Source organism: Rattus rattus, chromosome 8, assembly GCF_011064425.1.
Source record: "Rattus rattus isolate New Zealand chromosome 8, Rrattus_CSIRO_v1, whole genome shotgun sequence".
NCBI classification, from domain to species: Eukaryota; Metazoa; Chordata; class Mammalia; order Rodentia; family Muridae; genus Rattus; species Rattus rattus.
In genome coordinates this window covers 72,883,840-72,905,309 of record NC_046161.1, presented here as the reverse complement: position 1 = coordinate 72,905,309, position 21,470 = coordinate 72,883,840, and the positions used below count along the sequence as shown (strand labels likewise).

The following is a 21,470-nucleotide window of genomic DNA, read 5'->3' as shown; positions in this document are numbered from 1 at the left end:
TGATCTAGTGAAAAGCTGCTCACCGACCATATTTACAAACTAGAGCCGACCGTGTGGATCGAATCTGCAGAGACTAAGACGGGAGATGGGGTGAAGAGGTAGAATCAGATCAAGCGAGGCTGTGGGCAAACAATAGCGAAATGTGAATTTTACTCTGAAAGCAATGAGAAGTGTTTGGAAGGCTTCAAGCTGAAGGAAAACAGATCCAGCTACTGTTTAGATTGTGTTTCCTGCTGTGTAGAGAACGGGTCGCAAGTATAGAAACAAGGAAATTTATAGGAGATGACTAATAGACACTGATAATATCTAGGGAAACAGTGGTGGCAACTTTAAAAGGGATGTAGAGAAGAAAAGGAAGAGAAGTGGGCCCATCTGATATGTACATAAGAGTCAATGCCACAGACGTTCGTGGAGGCTGGTCATGGGTGGTAAGTAATGGGTGGGTGGTAACATGTCAGGGTCATGCCAAGGTGCCCAGGTAATCGGCTAGCACACCTGGCAGGAGGGTGAAATAATCCAGTGAGGTGGAAAATGCTAGAAAAGAGCCAGATGTGGTGAGAGAAGATCACAGGGATGGTACCTGTCTGGGGCTTGGAGGCCTGGGTTCTCTCAGAGAGACAAACGAGTTATTAGCATGAAGATGGAAGTTGGGACCTTGCCTACAAGTGAACTTGTCTAAAATGAATTATGAAGTGAACTTAAGAGATAACTGAAAAATAGCAAAGTATACCAGATAACAAATGATAAAGGCAAGAAAGCAGGAAGCTTCAAGCCAAAACTGGAGTGTCTGGGGAAATGCAGGCAGAAAATCCGATGGTTGCTTTTCTTTTTGGAAGAATGAGTAGAGAGAGAGAGAGAGAGACAGCAATACCCACTGGACGGGAGGTAAAGTCAAAAGTTTTATTTATCATTCGACTCAGTCTCTCCTTGTAATGACTTACGTTTTTCCACTCTTGCTGTCTAACAATACGGACTTTCCTACACCTAGCGTCTCCTTTCTGTTCCCTCATGAGATTTACAGCATGCCTAAGCTCTGACTTCTGCTACATTTTCAACTTAGGTTCCCTTTTCTACGGCTCTTTCCATAAAACCTAATAAGCTGAATGAAATCTTTCACAAAAAAAGAGACTGTTAGTGCTGGAGAGATGGCTCAGTGACTAAGAGCACCAGCTGTTCTTCAGGAGAGCTGGGTTAAAGTCCTAGAACCCACATGGCAGCTCACGACCATCTGTAACTCCAGCTTCAGGGGCTCCGATGCCCTCTTCTGGCCTCCAAAGGCACACACGTGGTACAAGGGCATGCATGCAGGCAAAAGACCCATACATAGAAAACATGGTTTTAAATTTTTTTTAATGATGGTTTGGAAGATGGCTCAGTGGTTGACAGCCCGGGAGGCTCTTCCAGAAGACACAAGTTCAGTTCCCAGCATCCTCTTTCCAACTCACCGCCAGCTATAACTCGAGTTCCTCTTCTGACCCCTGGGAGCACCAACCTCGTTAGAACAGTGTACGTCTCATCCGTCACATCCCCTCATCCACAAGCTGAGGAGATGGATCAAAGCCACCTGTGAGCACTAAAACCCAGCACTGTGTTGCTTTGTAAGTTTTACTACAGAACAATGGAGAAAAACTGGCCTATCTGTGAGTGGACAGAAAACCCACTGAGACCCACCCTGTACTACATGTGAAAGACACAGGAATGGGAATAAAGCACTTGGGCTGGGGAAATGGGTTACCTGCGAGATGCTGGTGGCTGCAAGAGCTTGAGACCATGAGCCCAAATCTCCCCCACATAAAGCTGGGTGTGGCAGCATCATCTGCTGCATCTGTCACTCACAGGACAGGCAGGCAGAGCCCGGAGGCAGGGGGCGGGGCTTTAGGTTCTGGGGCAGATTCTGTGTTTTAAAAAAAAACTAAGACGGATGAAGCTCAGTGGTTAAATTCAAATCTTTTTCTGCTTTATTTAAAGGTAGAAAAAGATGGGCTGGAGAGATGGCTCAGTGGTTAAGAGCACTGGCTGCTCTTCCAGAGGTCCTGAGTTCAAATCCCAGCAACCACATGGTGGCTCACAACCATCTGTAATGGGACCCGGTGCCCTCCTCTTCTGGTGTGGCTGAAGAGAGGGACAATGTACACACATACATAAAATAAATCTTTTTAAAATTTTTCAGAAAAAGATTCTCTACCCTCCACACTTGCATCCATATGCATAACTCTCTCTCTCTCTCTCTCTCTCTCTCTCTCTCTCTCTCTCTCTCTCTCTCTCTCTCTCTCTGTCCCCTTCAAAATCCTGAAAGTGAAAGCACTACATGATGACCAAATGCAATTTAAGTAATTCTAGAAAATCCAGCAGTCGAAAAATGACTGACTGTCTTATACTGTAAATCAGGTTCTCAGCCTTCCTAACGCTGCAGCCCTTTGGTACACTTCCTCGTGTTATGATGACCTGCACACATAAACTTATTTCTGTTGCCAGTTCATAACTGCAATTTCCCGTTATGACTCACAATGCAAATATCCACTCTGCAGGATATCTGATATGAGACCCCTGCAAAAGAATCGTTCTACACCCACAGGTTGAGAACCACTGCTATAAAGGAACTAAAAATGCTATAAACGTTAGAATTGGGTAAATACCAAAGAGCCCACAGCGTGCTTCACTGAAGCACCCCTTCCTGACCTGGGGGAACATGTGACTAAAGATGCCACTTCCTGGTTATCTACAGTCACTACACCTCAGACCCCTGATAAAGCCTCCAGTTCTAGTGCACTGTCTTTCCACTGTGGTGCTGGTACCATTCCAGAGGGGTCTTATTCTACAAATAGAATGAAATTTCTCTCCCTGAAATTAATTTTCCCTAGTTTATATTGAGAATGGTTACTAAAAAAAAAAGCGTATGATGGTGGAGCATTCAAATAATGAGTATATCCCATCTATAGTCATGATTCGCTGCTAAAACAAAAGTAGGTAATAAAATATAAAGTCCCTGAATGCAAAGCCAGAGTCAGGCAAAGACAAAAGCCGGAAGAGGGGCCTGGGCTCACCTCTCAAACATGCCTTTGACTGTACTGCCACCTGGTGGCCATCAGTTTTGTTAACGAGGGTCTGGTTTGGTTTTTGGTGGGTTTCTTCCTTTCTTTCTCAGTTTTATGCCTCATATTGACATTTCATGAACAATAAGCACTTGGTGTTTGCCTTTATCATAAGGATAATGATAGCTTCTAAAATGTTACAGGGAAAGCTGCATTTAGACTAAGACAGCGATAACTGTTAACTTACAAGCAAGCAGTGTTGCCAGCTCCCGGGGTTGGAATACACACTCATTATTTGTAGATTATCATTGCTGTTCCTTGTTGTAGTGTGGATGGCCTCAGTGTTAAAGCAATATAGTGACCAGAAAGCTACCATTGGTCCTGAACTGAACTAAAGGTCGAAAGGAAAAAAAAACTCTCCTTTCTTACAGAAGTATACCTAAGAGGTTATTTGCTAGGCTGTGGTCTTCATATCGTAAAATGGACATAGTTGTACCTATATCACAAAATCACTTATGAAGAACAAATGAGAATATATATAAATACTGCATCTGTGCTTTCCCAGGAGTAGATATTAACCTTCATAAAATTTGCTACATTACCTACTTATTACACAATAAAACACCATTATTTTATCATAACAGTGTATCAGCCATCATACTGAAGGATCATTCAGAGAGACACTTGAAGACCAACATTTCTCATGGTATCCTGTATCTTCTCTGAATTAGTATTTTTCTAAGGTTTAAATTTTTTTGATTGGATATTACCACACTAAGCTATAAATCCGGAAAATAAGCCAATACCTCAGCTACAAATCTTACAGACGTTAGTTTTGATACCTAGGAATTACTCACTGCATTATTAACCTCTTTTGCAACACTGCCTCCAATATTCTCTAGAACCATGTTACACACTCAGTACGATCAGCTAAATGATCGAGGCTAAAGTTGGCAGGTATGTAAACATCTGTAAGATACCACCGGCCAGGATGTGAGCGCCTAGTAGGACCCTAGCACTAACTCCTTAAAGTCAGTTCCCCCACCGTATCCTTCATGATGGTTCAAGCAAGCCCCTTCCATACATCTCACCCGACACATCATATCGAACATCTTCTGTTATTTTATAAAAGTTAAATATTACTCATCCGTGTATCATAAAATATAAAGAAATATAAATATTACACAATGACCAGCATAGCTCATGACTAGGTGGCAGTGGTTTTTAACTTGTCTTGATTACAGTGACATGATTTGCCATCTAGCCATCTCTGCGCACTGGTCGGCGCGTTAAGTGCATCTACAGTGTTGGCGACAAATCCCTGGATCTTCGTCTCGCAGGACAGAAACTACACCGTCACAGCAACCCCACCTCCTTGTCACTCCACCCCCTGGCCACCATTCTCTGTATTTCGCTGACTTTCTATATCCTAAATATTGCATTTGCACGAGATCACACAGCAGCTGTCCTTTTGTGGCTGATTTCACTCAGAGCAACCTCGAGGTTCATTTGAGTCATAGCAAGGGATGAATAACCTTCCCTCTAAGATGAGAACCCCCCTTTTTCAAATTGATGGATAATTTTGCCAATAATGAAAACATCTGGGAAATCTTGACTCATCAGACAAATGAGTGTATCATAAAATATCAAAATTGAGGTATGGCAGGCAACATTGACCCATTAAATCCAAATAAATGTGTTATGGTTCACAGGAGTCCAGCACCCTGGACACAGAGGCAAACCTAATAAGACCCTATCTTTAAAATGAGTAAATAAGCCAGGCAGTTGTGGTACACGCCTATAATCCAAGCACTTGGAAGGCAGGCAGATCTCTGTAAGTTCGAGGCCAGCCTGGTCTACAGAGGGAATTCCAGGACAGCCAGGACTACATAGAGAAACCCTGTCTCAAAAGGCATAAATAAATAAATAAATAAATAGCAAAAGTGCCAACTAGAAAGATCCAAGAAGTCAAATATCTTAAATAACTCAAAAACTGAACTGAATACTTCCTCTGGGTTGCTTCCCTGTGAATGTCTTAGTAATGGAGCTATATAATTCTAAGATGTCATAAAGCACATTCTATGTGCTTGCAAACATCAACTCAATAAGTCATGTTTGAGTCAAGAATATCTCTTGTAGAAAAAGGAGTGTTAAGTCACAGGGAGAAGAGAAAACTAACACTAAAGACTTTTTTTTAAGGCCATGTAGAAACCTACTGTGTATAGAAAACTACTACTTTAAAAGTTTCCTAAAATCTCTATATAATCATATAAAAGAAGTTAAAATTGCGTTACCCTATAATGGGAGGATGGGAGGAGTAAAGTAGGGAAATGCCTCTCCCACATTTCAGAAACTATCAAATAAAAAGCCCAGGGACAGGTATGAAGCTCTTTCCAAGTTGTTCTATGGGGTTCCATAGCTCCCCCAAACATTACATGCTATTGCACTTGTTCCTGGTTAAGCTCCAGAACTTGACGGTATAACCCTATTACAGAAGCTACTGCATATTTGACCTGTAGAACATGGAGGAATCAAGCTGGTACAAATCTAGAAAATTATTCCCTACTGACTATCTGGAAATGTCTATATATACTACTAGGAGAGGAAAATAATCAAGTCTTACTAGTTGTGACCCTGTGTCGACAATAATGAGGTGCCTGGCAGGACATGGGCAACAGTTGCACGAGCGTTATTTGATCCACCAACCACTCTCTGCTTGGATTTAAGGTCCACAAGACAGAACTCATGCCAAGTACTGTTAACTAGGCCAAAAATCCATGGTGGCCTAGGTCACAGGCCCTAGAGGAGAACCTACACTATTATTTCAATAAGGAAAGCAGAATTAAATTGCCCATAGATTAATGCATCTCTCAACCCTTGTCAGTGAAGCGTCTTCCTGTAATAGATGCTAACACACTTGTCAACATGCAGAAATTAAGATTATGAAGTGACCAGCTTCAAATGGACCATCTATATCACACCCTCTCACCGTCAAGGCTCAGGTGTCATCATGGAAGAGAGGGTAGAAAGATTATAAGAGCCAGAGATAATGGCCTTGACAGGGTCAGTGCACACATCAACTCTTAGTGGATGTAAATGCATGAGGAATGACCACACAAGATCAAGCCAACCAAAATCCCATCGTGGTTGAGCAAAGATCTCATAAAGCCCTATCTAGTAGGGGAACTGCTGGTAAATGATGTCAGCCAGGGTTGGAAATTTGTAGTCCTGGCTGCTGTAAAAGTAGGCTGAGCAAGCTATGGAGAGAGCAAGCCAGTAAGCAGCACTCCTCCATGGCCTCTGCATAAGCTCCTGCCTCCAGGTTCCTGCCTTGTTTGAGTTCCTGTCCTGACTTCTTTCAATGGCAGACTATGATGTGGAAGTGACATAAACCATTTCCCCTGCAAAGTGTTTATGATCATGTTGTTTTTTTCACAGCAATAGAAAAACTAACAACAACAAAAAAAAAAGCAGTGCACCCATGGGAAGCTGTGGCAGAGAGCAACAAAGGGCACTGCCCTGCTCCTACCCTGTCACAGATCTGCATGTGAGGGAAGCAAATACAAGAGCAACTCTGAGAGAAAAGGCCTGAAGAACAGGGTCCACGTGACTCTTTAAAGCCACTGTCTTACAACAAGAACAAAGCAAGTTTGTCTAATCACATTTTAATTGTTATTTTGTTTTGAGTTTTTTTTTTTTTTTTTTTTTTCAGAGCTGGGGACCGAACCCAGGGCCTTGCGCTTGCTAGGCAAGCGTTCTACCACTGAGCTAAATCCCCAACCCCAATTGTTATTCTGAAACATCAAATGTACCAAAAGAATAAGTTTGTGTTCAGTATTCAGTCTTAAAAGCGTCAATACACGCAATTAATAAATAAATATTTAATCAGCTTTAGAACAAAATGACACAATGTTTAAACCTCCACTCTGTGATAGAAAGTGGTGATGGCTATAATGACTAGATTGGCTAGATAAACATAGCAACTTATTTCTGTCCATAGAATGACTTAGGAGAAATTTTACCACAGGAACAATTTAAAACATTTTTACATTCTCCCCCAAAAAGTACATTTATACTCACAATCACTTGAACCTGAATGGACCAGTCACCAAGTATTGGATGAGAGGATAGTTGAAAAGTTTTGGAAACAACTCCAAGTTCACCTTCCTGAGAAAGCCACTGTTGGATCAAATTAGACTTTGGATCCTACAACAGAAAGCAAACCATGTGTGTTAACTCTGGTAGGCTGCCCAGGGGCAAGTGTATGCTACTTAGGAATGATGCCTGCCTGGCAGTATGGCCAGGCCCACCCATCTCCCAGACACATCTACAAGTTTCCCCCAAAATATGACACTGCGATGGTGCAATGGTTAAACTATTAGATCAGAGTTTAGAATCACCCAGGAGACATACCCTAGCTGGATCTGTGAAGACGCTTCCAGAGAGGTTTAGCTGGCAGCCCAGAATGAATAAGAGGAAGAGGAGAGAAGGCAGAGGACAGCAGAGTGAATCTCCCTCTGCTTCCTGAACATGGATGTAGTGTGACTAGCTGCCCCTCACTCCTGCCACCACGGCGACAGCAGCTCTCGCCGCCACCATCCCTTTCATGGTAGACCACGCCCTCAGACTATGAGCCAAAACTAACCCTTCCTTAAGAGGCTTCGGAAATGTATTTTGTCAAAGCAGTGAGAAAAGTAACACTGTGGAAAGTTTTTGGAAAATAACAGATCTATACCACTAAAGAAACAAATCAAAGTTTCTTCCTTTCCCGTTACTTCTCCTCAGGCCATGCTGATTCTGAACCGCCTTTTAATTCCTGACACCATAGATCCCTCTGCAGAGGACACACAGCATGCACTCCAACAAATCTACGTGAGTGTCTTAAAGAAACCCTCACTAAAATACAAAGTATGAACACATATGAAAATCAAAATACAAGGACCTCAAGAAACTCAGCTAGGACAGCCACATGATCTGACGCTGACATTCGACATTCATTTGAAAGAACCTATGTCAACATAGTTACACATCCATGTTTACTGAGCATTAGTCACAATAGCCAAGATGTGGAACCAGCCTAAAATGGCCACCAACAGAGAAATGAATAAATAAAGCACTGTTATGTCTGCACAATAAAGAATGAAGGTCTGAGTCAGCTGCTAGGCAGAGCCTCTCAGAGGGGGATTGGGAAAGGGGGAGACTGAAGGGGGCAACGAGTGGGATGTAAAGTGAATAAGTAAAAAAAAAATTAGATTAATTTTCTTTAAAAAAGAAGGAAGTCCTGTCATTTGCACCATTTACAAATGACAAGTGGATACAACTGAAGAGAATATGTTAAGTGAGATAAGCCAGACTCACAAAGGCAAATACCTCATTCATACATGGAATCTACATTTCGAGAGAGAGACAGAGACAGAGAGACAGAGACAGAGAGAGACAGAGACAGAGAGACAGAAAGACAGAGAGAGACAGAGACAGAGACACAGAGACAGAGACACAGAGACAGAGAGACAGTGAGGTGAAAGTAGAAATGGACTATGCAGGAGAGAAAGAAGTCTAAAAGACAAAGAAATGAGAGGAAAATAATGAGTACCACTTGGCCATCATCGTATGCAAATATACATTCATGTCACAAACATACAACATGAAAGCCTCTGTTGGGAAGAAAACCAGGGTGATAGAGGGTGACTATTAATAAAATACAGTGATGTGCATGTATGAACATCATTAAAAAGTGACTGTTTATTAAAAAGGAGGAAGGAAGGAAGGATGGAAGGAAGGAAGGAAGGAAGGAAGAAAGGAAGGAAGGAAGGAAGGGAGGAAGGAAGGAAGGAGAAGGGAAGGGAAGAAGGGAGGAAAGGAAATGACTTCTCATTGTTGAGCTAGAATCCTCATTCGTTAAAGGCCCATTGTGCAAGGTACTCCAGCTCACCTCAGATCATTACGATTCTCCTCCAGTGAATAAGCCAGACTCAGAAAGACAAATATTTTATTTCTCTCATACATGGAATCTACATTTCAATATAAAGGGAGTGTGTGTGTGCATGTGTGTGCACATGTATGTGCATATGTGTGTATGCACATGTGTATGCATGTGTGTATGTGTGCATGTGTGGGCATGTATGATATGAAAGTAGAAATGGTACTATGAGGGACAGAAAGAAGAGGTAGAGTTGTCCTTTCCCAACTGTTGAGAAAGCTGACTTCCAGAGCAGTTAAGGAAACACTCTGCTGTAATTGACTGACACAGCTCCCTATTATAGCAACAACACGTGATGGGACTCAGACTTCAAACTCATGCCAGCTGTCCGCTCAGCAAAAGTATATCAGAGAACTATTTAATAGGGGCCAATGAGGAATGCTTTTGTCATCCCACAACCTCACAGACAAACTGGCTTCCCGCAGTATCCATGCAAAGTAGTCATCTCTCACGCTCCCTGTCCTGGCAATGCTGCCCCATTCTCTATCTACTTTGTCTCCTCTCCAACCTCACAAATCCACCATACCCGACTCTAACTAATGCTGCTGATCCCTCCTTCCACTCTTGCCCGGTGCTCACCCTGTCATCCGGAACAGCTAGTCTGAGAGTGCTCGTGGGGTTGAAAGGCTTGACCCAGATCCAGACAAAGAGTGAACAGAGTCAGTATAATCCCAGCAGGCCCCTAGGTGACGATGGCTTCCTAGTGTCCACAGACTGAGGTTCAAACACTTGCAGGATCTCTACTTCTAGGTTCTTCTTCCCAACATACACAGTCATCTGCAGTTCACCACAGAACTCCACACCTCTGGGCCTCTAGGCAAGGAATGTCCCTCCCTCTCTCAACTACTAGTAAAAACCTCAGCTTCCTGTCTGCTGGACAGGCATCCGACAGCAGTGAGCTCTTTGTGGACAGCCTCTGGGACATCGGAGTTTACTCTTCCTGAGTGTGACTTACTGTAAAGTGCAGTGAAGATCCTTTTTAACATATTTTATTTTACAAAGCTCTGCTTCCAGCTGTACTACGAACTCTTGAGACCAAGGGCCACACACTTTCTCTTATTCTCTAGCCTTTGACTAAACACACAGAGCCCACCCAGTTATTAGAAGTCAGAAAAAGAATTCTCCTAGAGAAGGAGTATGACAGAGGTAAATATGGTTTACTGAGTAGTGGAAGCCAGAGATTTTAAATCAGTGATGGGAAGCAGGTCAAGAATGGGCAGATCAACCAAACCCAGACAATATCATGGTTGCCAAGAAGTACATACTGACAGGAGCCTGAGATAGCTGTCTCCTGAGAGGCTCTGCCAGAGCCTGACAAATACAGAGGTGGATGCTTGCAGCCAACCATTGAACTGAGAACAGGGTCCCCAATGGAGGAGTTAGAGAAAGAACTAAATGACATGAAGGGGTTTGCAACCCCATAAGAAGAATACAATATCAACCAACCAGACCCCACAGAGCTTCCAGGGACTAATCCACTATCCCAAGAGTACAGAGGGATGAACCTATGGCTCCAGTCACATATGTAGCAGAGGATGGCCTTGTCAGGCATCAATAGGAGGAAAAACCCTTGGTCCTGTCAAGGCTCTATGCCCCAGTGTAGGGGAATGCCAGGGTGGGGAGGTGGGAGGGAGTGGGGGAAACACCCTCATAGAAGCAGGGGGAGATAGCGGGTTTCTGAAGGGGAAATCAGGAAAGAAGATAACATTTGAAATGTAAATAAAAAATATCCAATAAAAGAAAAGAAAGTAAGGAGGAGGAGGAGGAAGAGGAGGAGGAGGAGGAGAAGGAGAAGAAGGAGGAGGAGGAGAAGGAAGAAGGAGGAGGAGGAGAAGGAGGAAGAGGAGGAAGGGAGGAGAAAGAAGGAGAAGGAGAAGGAGAAGAAGAGAAGGAGAAGGAGAAGAAGAAGAAGAAGAAGAAGAAGAAGAAGAAGAAGAAGAAGAAGAAGAAGAAGAAGAAGAAGAAGAAGAAGAAGAAGAAGAAGAAGAAGAAGAAGAAGAAGAAGAAGAAGAAGAAGATCATCACTGTCTGTCTCCTGGGCCAACTCCTGGGTCATGCATTGTAACCAGCAGTTGGCTCTGTTACATCAGCCACAGCGTGATGCACGGGAATGCTGTGCAGTGAAAGGACTCAGGAAGAAATACAATTAGTTATAAATTAGCTGCCTCGTGGTTAAGGAAGTAACAGCAATGAAATGCCAGGGTTTCTTCTAGCTCATGGACAAAGCTCTAAGAAACACTAATACAGTAATTCCCAGAGTTGCCTGAGGGAGAAGGAACGCAAAAACACTGCTGATGAGTTACAGCCCTGAGTCTTCTCCTAGATGGTGTCATGGCCCTGTAGGCAAAAGCAGTAAGCTCATGAGTAGACAGGTCATAGTGATGAAGCCAGGACCAGACATGGACGGACAGACTCCATAGCCTGAGCTCTGAGGTCCCAGCACCTCCCTTCAGAGGATCTCCATGCTGAGAGGTGAAACTCACGTTACTGGGTCACTAACATGAACAGAGTTCTCCAGGCAGCTTTAGCAGGATGGCTTGAACCCCGCTTCGTGTCAGCCTGCCACTCACCTTAATGTAAATGTCCACGGGTGTCTTGTAAGGCTTGAGATCTGAGAAGAGTGTAAGCACTCGAAACTTCACTTCCTGCTTCGGCTTGTAGATCACCTTATCTGTCTGAATGAAGACAGAGATCCTCTTGCTGTCAAATGTTAACCGTGTCCGGTTGGAGAATACGATCTCAGTCTCCGATTTTCCACTTATGTGTAGTTCATAAATCTTGTTTCCCTTGTGCATAGGGAGCTGGGAGGGGAAAGATAGACAGACATATCAAAGTCTCGCCATTTGACCTTTAAAAAAATGGTTTAATTACAAATTAGAGTAAAAAAAGATTAAACACATACTATTATCACAAAGAACTGTAGTGTTGGGGGAATCGTATCCTTCATAGGCACCAAAGATAAACAGTTTGCTCTCTCTCTCACCTTTAAAATCCTGTACTCTGCTCTTCAATTGGATCAGAGAGATTCTGGAGTGAGGGACACAAGCTCCATAGCTGTCTCTCTCAGCAGGAGTTACGTCACCATTTCTTTTTTTAATTGATCATTTCATTTATTTACATTTCAAATGTTGCCCCCCACCTTCCGGACATTTCCTTGTCTTTTTTTTTTTTTTTTTTTTCGGAGCTGGGGATCGAACCCAGGGCCTTGTGCTTCCTAGGCAAGCGCTCTACCACTGAGCTAAATCCCCAACCCCATTTCCTTGTCTATGTGTAGATTTGTTCTCACTCCTCACAGCTGCTAAGCTTGGAAGCCTCATTCCACCCCCTCCCTCACCCCACTCCACCCCCCCCCCTACCCCGTAAGCTTTCCCCCATTTGTTGAGGCAATCAGCCTGTGAAACACCAATGTTTGTCTCCTTGCTGTAGTCTCTCAAACTCTCATCTGCAATTCTTTCTTTTCCTATACCCTGTTCAGCATGGTATTGGTGGCTATACCGCCATTTTTAATACCATTAATAACAGCAGAAATCCTACCATCCGATACAAACAGACCACAAGCCAAATTGAGCAGTTCACATGTTCTCCATTATTTGACCTCTAGATAACCCCTCAACCCAGTTCCACACCCACCCTTGACTGGATTCTCCTACTAAAACCATTTCACAAAGAAACCAGGGTTAGAGAGTTAGGGACAGCACTCCAGGCCACCAACCCATATCCAAACCCAGCATGTGCTATATTAATCTTGTAGCAACATGATGTGATTTTAAACATGTCCAGAAAGTCTCTGATCTACCTTCCTTCAGAAAATAAAGTCTGCATTCGGTTACCAAAATAAGACTTGGAAATAAAGAGAAGAGGACGGGATCGACAGGGATCTGAGGGGACGGGAGAGGGAAAGAAAGGTGAATGCCCAAAACAGAGTGTATACATGTATGAAAAATCCTGCAATGTATTTAATAACAAAAAGATGAAACACATGCTAACATTTAGCATAAAAACTATTGTGTAATTTTAAAATGTTAATTTAAAACACACACTGGGTATGGATGGTGGTGCCTTTAATCCCAGCACTAAGGAGACAGAAGCAGAAAAATCTCTATAAATTCATGGCCAGCCAGAGATACATGGCTACATAGTGAGACCTTGTCCGAAAGAAAGAAAGAAAGAAAGAAAGAAAGAAAGAAAGAAAGAAAGAAAGGAAGGAAGGAAGGAAGGAAGGAAGGAAGGAAGGAAGGAAGGAAGGAAGGAAGGAAGGAAGGAAGGAAGGGGGAGGGGAAGGGGAAGGGAAAGGGGAAAGGAAGGGAAGGAAAGGAAAGGAAAGGAAACGCATTAATACAGGAGTAGGGTCAAACACAATAAAGTGATCTATTGTTCCAGTTTATTGAAGAAAAATCCCTGCTAGGAGTTTCAAGAACATAATAGGCAATCTCTCTAAAGTAATATTGTTCTTAGGTCTTAAATATTTGAAAAGTGTGCAGTAAATTCAAGTAAAACTTAAAAGTGATGTAAATTAAAAGCCAATAAAAAGGTGCATAAGCCATAGTTTGAAAACATTTCTTTTGTTGTTGTTTTGAGATGTTTCTTTGTTTGTTTGTTTGGCTTGGGTTTTTTGGTTAGTGGTTTGGTTTTTGGAGACAGGGATTCTCTGTGTAGCCCTGACTGGGCTGGAACTCAGAGATCTGCCTGCCTCTGCTTCCCAAGTGTTGGGATTAAAGATGTATGTCATTACACCCAGCTTGCAATGTATTTCTGAAGCCAATTTTTGACATTATTTATCGAAACCAAAATAATTTATATGGATACTTACTGCCGGAAGAACAAGAATTCCGAAATGCCCTAAAAGGAAAACAAGAAAGGAAAGGTATTTGTCAAAATTTAACAAGACTTAACATTCTTTCCATATGGATAGAACCGTCAACTTCCTTGGCCAAACCAAAACAGCTTTGTTAATTCCCAAAATAACCAAGAACTTGTAGCCTATCCTTCTGGAGAAGATCAAGATTAAAAGGTGATCAGCCAGGGATCAAATCCCAACAAGTTCTGCCGTCGCCACACTCTCACCGTCACTGCTCTGTCACTGTTAAGGTTCTGGGGTTTGAGGGGTGCCTCAGAGAGGACGGGAGAGCCTGGGGATTGGAGCTCATGGAGGGGGTGTTATTATGGTTCTGTCTTCCTTGGGGGCTGTAGTACAGGAGATTGAGCCCAGGGCTTCATGGCATCTCACGCTCTGCACTGAGCTCTGTCCTCCGGGAGGCTCCCTCTTCATGTTCTCAGACACCCAAGACAAAGGGAGGCGTTAGTCATGCTAGGAAGAGCCAGCACTCAGCAGTGATTCACTAGGATCAGGCTGGAACAGACTATCTTTCATGTACACTTTCTAAAAATAGGACCCACGACTTAACACATGTCCATTTTTCATCAGACCCATTTATTTCAAGGAAAAATAGTTTCAGGTTAAAATCACCAAGGTACTTATCCCACAATCAGATGTGATAATAGCCCTTGGTTCGTTCCTTTATTGAAGAACTATTTATTAAAGGAACCGCAATGTCCCTCTCAAACGAAGCCATATGAAGTCTACCATGTAAGAACCAGGAGATACAAAATGGCCCAGTACAGAGTAGAAATTAACAACACCAACACACTTTGAAATCACACCAGACACAGGGGTCTACGCTCTTTTCCTGCCCTGCCTGCCCTTAGACCAGATTCTACAGCTCAGTATTTTCATCCATAAAAGGAAAATACTATTCCAAACCCATACAGTGTCTTCTGGGGAGGCTGTTGTCGCCTGTAATATACAGACATACAAGAAGCACTTGAAGGTCATCAGAGTACCAGAAAGCTTGGAGAGGTGTCCACCAGCATGTCAGCTTGTCTCTATAGCAACATTCTCCAAGTGTTTATGAGGAAACACGCCATCAATAAAGCATGCGACATATATCACCAATATCAGCCTACGTTTTTAAAGTGGGATACGTATACTTCCTCATTCAAGATATTAAACATCCAAAGCCTGAATTGCTTAATCTTGCTCAAAAATAACAGAAGCAGCTGAGTGATGACTCACACCTGTAATCGCAGCACCTTGGAGGCTAACGTGAGAAGAAAATCACCATGAGGCTAGCCTGGACTACACAGTGCATTCAACGCCAGCCTGGGCTGCATATCAAAAACCTGCCTCCAAAATAAAATACATGCAAATTAATACATTTTCTAACTTCCCATTATGAAACAATCCTGTATATTCCCAGATGTGTACACGCCCATTTTAAACAACAGTCTCCCAGTGGACTCAGGGGAATAGGAATAGGTTTGCAGGAACCACCAGGCAATTCACCATCATGGATTACCAGACAGATGGAGCAGCTCCCCTGATGATGGTGAGCTGCCCTGCAAAGAGCTAGAGTCTGACACAATAGGACAAAATTTGGGGGAAAGTGAAGAAAGAGAGCTGATTGGATGTTGCTTCGAAGGGGAGCCTGGGAAAATAACACTGCCCTCTAGCGCTGTGGGATAGGAGGAGTCAGTCAGGGAAGGAAGGAGCAGGGCAGAGAATGCACAGCAGAACAGGGCACTGTGACCCTACCAAAGCCAGAGCTGGCTGAGCTGAGCCGAGCTGGGAGCGAGCAATTGTGAGACGGGTCTAATCTGACGATTATCTCTTTTGTGTTATTATCTTATTTAACAGGGGAAAACTTGAATAAATTTATGATGTACAGTATGATGTTTTGACTCATGAAGAACCTGTGGAGTGGCTAACAAGATGTACTGCCTCACAGATACTCATATTTGCTGTTAGAACAACTACCTTTTACCCTATTGATCATTTTCAAGTACATAAAAGTGTCTTAGACACTGGTATTTATTCCTCATGTCTAACTAAAATTTTTTATTCTTTGACCAACATCTCCCCTGAAGCCCCTAGCTGGATAAACCAGCATTTTAGTCTCCTTTTCTTAATGTTCAACCCTTTACAATTACATATAGTGAAATCATACCCTGTCCTCAGATTCACCCACATAGTGCAAATGGCAGGGTTTCCTTTTTCAGAGTCAAACAGTATTCCACTGTGAAAATATACAATGTTTCTTTACCCATTTATCTGTTAATGGACGCGGGTTGTTACCACCTCAGCTATTATGAGTGGTCTGTAATAAGAGGAGACCCAGCTGTCTCTTTGATGTGCTGATCTCATAGCTGGGTATAAAAACAGTTGAGCAGGAACAATCTATGTCTAATAACCTTTCACTTCCCACGGGACATTTATATTTTATACTGACTTTAAATAAAGCTGAGAGGCTATATCAGAAACTAGGTTTTAAAAAAAAAGGAAAACATTTTAGAAATATATAAATACAAGTTCTTTCACGGGCTTTTTTTTTTTTTTTTTTAATTCTTGATTGGCTTCTTTGAGAATCAGAAATACACTATCAGATATTCTCTATACACACTTGGGAATGAGGAAGTAGTCCTCTCCAGCAAGAATTTAGGAACAGATTAATATAGACAACTTTGCAGAAGAGTCAGCTAACCATGAATGTAGCTAGAGAAAGAATACACTAAGAGGAGGTAAGAGGGAAGAAAGTTAAAAACGTAAAAGACAATTACACAAAATCTATGGATTTAAGACAGAGCAAAAGGGGTATGTGGGAAGGGCTGGAAGGAGAAAGGAGGAGGAGGAAATGATTATATTCTGTAGAATTGTGTGTGTGAGTATATATATATATATATATATATATATATATATAGTATGTATATGTATGTGTCTCTGTGTATGTCTGTATGTATGTCTGTGTGTGTGTGTGTGTGTGTGTGTGTGTCTGTGTGTGTGTGTGTGTGTGTGTCTGTGTGTGTGTGTGTGTGTGTGTGTGTGTGTCTGTGTGTGTCTGTGTGTGTGTATGTGTCTGTGTGTATGTGTGTGTGTGTGTGTGTATGTCTGTGTGTGTTTGTCTGTGTGTGTATGTTTGTCTGTGTGTATGTCTGTGTGTGTCTGTGTGTGTCTGTGTGCCTGTGTCTGTGTCTGTGTCTGTGTCTGTGTCTGTGTCTGTGTCTGTGTCTGTGTCTGTGTCTAAAGGCCATCATGCTTCTGAGCTGATGGAGGAAATGTAACAAGAAAAGTCTCTTTCAAAAATGTTTGTTGGCTACAACTGTGGCTCAGTGGCTGAGCCTGCTCACCCAGCAGGCTGAAGCCCTGCATTCCATCCCCAGCACCAAGGAAAAGGGCTTTTTTTCCCTTCCTTCCTATTTTTGTTCTTTTGTCTCTTGGTTGGCTTGGGGTGTTTGTTTGTTTGCTTTGCTTTGCTTTGCTCTTTAGGATGAAGTCTCCCCATAGAGCCCTACCTAGCCCGGAACTCACTAGATTCTCTATACACAGTTAGGAAGTAGACCAGGCTTGCCTCCAAGGTGAGGCAATCTTCCTTCCTCTGCTCTCCCTTACAAGCACATGCCGCTCTATCAGATGAGTTTTTTTTTTCTTTTGTGGAAGAAAGCCACAGTGCTCTGAGAGGCCCCACAAAATACTATGCTGGAATAAGTTTAAAGATTTTTAATTATATGTTTATGTATACATATGTGTGCACATGCATGCAGGTGTCGGCTAGGTGCTCGGGGGTTGAAGTTACAGGCGGTGTAGGAACTGGGACCTGATTCAGATCCACTCAAAGAGTTGTCCTCAGTTTTAATTACTGAGCCATTCCTCCAGCCCCATGCTGAAATACTTACCATTCCATCACAGCAGGAAACAATCAAAGGGAGGCTAATCTCTATGCAGTAGAAGTGGCTGTGTGGACAATACATCGTGCCAGGTATCTCAGTACAAATGAAGGTTGTTTCTCTGATTTAAAGTAGTATGCGGTAGGTAATGAGAAGATGGCTTAGTGAGCAAATCGTTGGCCTTACACACAGGAGAGCCTGAGTCCCTATCCCCAGAACCCATGCAAAAAGCCAAGCACAGGGGCACACACCTGTACTCCTGCTGCTGAGAGGGCAGAGGTCGAAGACCCTACCACCCACAGACCAGCCAACCCAGCCAAGGCTTCCGCTCAAGCTTGCTCAAGGTTCAGCGCAAGACCCTGGTTCAGAAAAGAAAATGGACAGCGATGGAGGAAGACGATTGGCTCCAGACTCCACGTGCAGGGACATACCCCTGTACCCACACATAAGAACATGGAGACACAAATATACAATGAAAGAAGTAGTGTGACCAAACAACTTAAACATTCAACAAATAATGGATCATAACCTACCAAACAAAACAAAATCTGATGAGGTCGTGCTGCCCTAGATATTAACTGCATGATGAATTGAGAGCGAGGAAAGGCTGCAGTACTGATGAAACCTTGGGGCTCTGGGGCTCTGTAACTGGTCAGGCAGTGATCGTGAGCCTTGGGCTTGCAAGCACATAGAGACCAGTGAGAAACGGTCAGCACTTTATGTTGAGCTACGAAACTGTGGGATGGCTTGTTCCCAGATCTAGATAATTGGGAAATCTTGGAAACGAGCAAGATTAACTAGCAAAGCTCACCCCCCAGCATGGTGGAGCACACTGAAATCCCAGTACTCGGAGGGCTGAGGCAGGAGGATCACAAGTTTGAGACCAGCCTGAGCTCAAAAATAACTAATACAAAAACGAAGCAAGCATACAGGGATGAAAAACAAAGAGAAAAAAAAAAACTTCCAGCAAAATTCTGACGCTAGGCTATCCCACATAGTGGGCAGCAGATACATGTGACACCTGTGAAATGTACCTGATTTCTTAGACATGGAAAAAGATATAGGGTGAAATAGTCAGCAATGGTTTTTATAAGGATTTTGTGTAGTCATTAAGTCTGTAATTACAAACAATAAATCATCTAGCTCATATAAAGTATACTATCAAAATTAATTTATATAATTTATTTTACTCTTTTGCAATATAGTGCCTGGAGAATGTTCTATTATTTACATTGTTGAATTATATTTCTGTTCTACAATGCTGTCCTGGAGGGTTGAGCTCTGACATTTTTATTTAGAAACAATAAAACAGCCAACAGATCTGACAGAACTCCCTTTTTTTTTTTCTTTTTCCATTTTTATGAATCAAAGCAACTCTCCAACTATCTTCACAAGACAGAAGCCGTGGAAACTGTCAGCCTCCGAGTTTCTTCTACGGTTTACACCAATTCTAACAGCTGCGATACCACGGGGCCTCGCCGTTCCAGCTCAGTGTAGGGTAGAAATATCCATTCTAAGTAGGAGCTTCGTGGACAGGGGCGTTCTGAGCGAATGTTCCAATAATTCTTTTATCCTTACTTTACAAATGGAATCTGGAGCCCTGGGTCGCCCAAGACTCTCAACGGGCAGCCTGGCTCTAAGATCCTAGCATCAGACCAACTGTGGACGTCTCTTGCAGTATCCTCTCTGGCAGTGCTCGCTACTGTCGGAGTTTCACCTGGCTGATCCGTTTGTGAATGCCCCTAATTCCTTAATCACAGAGGTTTTAAATCTCATCTTGCTCTCCTCGTCTGTGTGGATCCTGGTACCTAAACAGGCCATTCCCAGGAGCGGGCGACCCCGCGCAAGTCCGATCTCTAGCTTACAGGAGGATCAGAGAGCTGGGACACACCCTACAGTTTAAATGAAAGAGCCTTTCTCCTGCAGTGGATGTGGGTGCTACAAGGCAGCAGCCATCATAATGTCCCACACCAAAGTCAAGTATAAAAAGCTGCAGTACCGAGAGCCATGTCCCCAGCAAACCAGCCGGTTCCTGAAAGGTATCTAGTTTTCATCGCTTCGGGATAAACCTTCCGGGTTAGCTATTTTGTCAGCCCAGGGAATGGCAGAAACAGTATGCTTCCTTTCTACCCTGGTCTCACACACAGGCTACCTCCCACGGACATCAGATTTACAAAGACTGAGGAGGAGTAGAAATGTCAGCACTGACCGATACCCACGTGACATCGGGCAAGGAGAAAGAGGAAATCAGTTGGGATTCTGCACTAAATGAATCTCTTACACTGGCTAACTGGAGGGCAAGCATGCCGGCCATTCCAAAGAGACTCACTAGAAATCTCATTTCACAGTAGCACTCGATTTGTTCTGTCTTGTCTTGTTTTGTTTGTTTTGGGTGTAGCTTTTAGTCAGCTCACACCTTTGAAGGGTTTCTCAGGAGATCAAAGCTGGAGGAGTTGCACGCCTGGGTCCCACTGCAGACCTATGATGACATCTGTCACACAACCAGGAAAAAAACAGAGCCAGGAGGGAGAGCACAGGAGTGGAGATGTCTCAGCCTCCCTAGCTCCGGCTGAATCCTGCATCTCAGATAGTGTGCGCATAGAACAGTTGAGGCCTTTGACTAATCTCCTGAGTCCTCATTAAAAGGTCAACTTTAAATGTTTAACATTACTTAGTGCTATTGCTGCTGTCCTCTCTGTAAGTTTAAAAATATGTCTTGGAATTTCCTAGGCACTCACTCACCAAGTCCTAGTACAGGACTTATTTGAAAGTCTAAAGATTTTACAATAACCTGGGTCACCAAACCATAAAAGCGGGGGATGGGGAAAGGAGGCAGCATAGAAGGGAAATAATAACTCCTTTCTCTGCTGTTGCTGGGGTGAGAGGAAAGCAGATAGTATTTGCAAACCTTAGGAGTATTTTCCTTTCTTTTTGATGTTGGCCAGGTTCCACTCAGACACGGGAAATGGCTGTCCTGAAAGGCGGCTCACACTCCCGATCACTAAGTTGCACTCCATTTTGTAAAGTCCTTATGACCGTCATGCCAGACAACTGTAGCCTCTGGTCACTTTCGTACGAGACAAGAGGGAATCCATCTCAGGGCCTTCCAGAGTGCTGCCTCTGCCCCTCAGCAGGAAACAACTCCAAAGAAGCCTTGTCTGTAGACTTCACACTTGGCACAGGCGGAAGAACTGGCCGTTTGGCTTACAAATGAAGCCAAGGCTATTTTTAAGTTGTGTAATGAGCATACAGAAGAACGAACCTTTCCTCGACTTTTAAAGCACACATCTGCTGCCTTACCTGACATCTGCCCTCCCCAAGTAACTCTGGAGAATCAGTGATCGAAAAAACCAGTGCACATTTGGAAATAAAACCAGGTCCAAAAATTCTCTCTATTTTAAAAAAAAAAGATTTTTCTACTATGTATCTGCCCAACTTAATTTTGAGCTTTAATATCTTTGGCACCACTTTGCTATGCAGTCATGTGCAGAAAACAAATGTATTTTTATCCCCACGGTTAAATTTCTTACCTCTTTACCAGTTTAAATATCCTCTGATTGTGCAGAAAACTATTTTATCTCCAGATGAACTACAGAAAGATGAGCATTTCCACCTCTTTTAAACCTTCCTTTGGTCTCTTTCATACTCTTATCTTTTTTCTTTCTTGCTTCCTCTTGCTTGTAAATATTTCAATAACTATGGCATTCACACATGTTTCATTCCATGTACATGGCTCAGTG

General features: G+C 43.0%; 1 protein-coding gene across 1 annotated transcript in view; it reads right to left on the bottom strand.

Moving 5' to 3' along the window:
- Nucleotides 1-21,470, bottom strand: part of Cd109 (CD109 molecule) — a 108,137-nt gene that overhangs the window by 74,613 nt on the left and 12,054 nt on the right. Inside the window, exons 3-5 of the mRNA XM_032911187.1 lie at nucleotides 13,823-13,851; nucleotides 11,583-11,813; nucleotides 7,113-7,238 (exon numbers count right to left, since the gene is read on the bottom strand). Of these exons, the coding sequence (XP_032767078.1) occupies nucleotides 7,113-7,238; nucleotides 11,583-11,813; nucleotides 13,823-13,851 (386 nt within the window). The remainder of the gene's footprint in view (nucleotides 1-7,112; nucleotides 7,239-11,582; nucleotides 11,814-13,822; nucleotides 13,852-21,470) is intronic.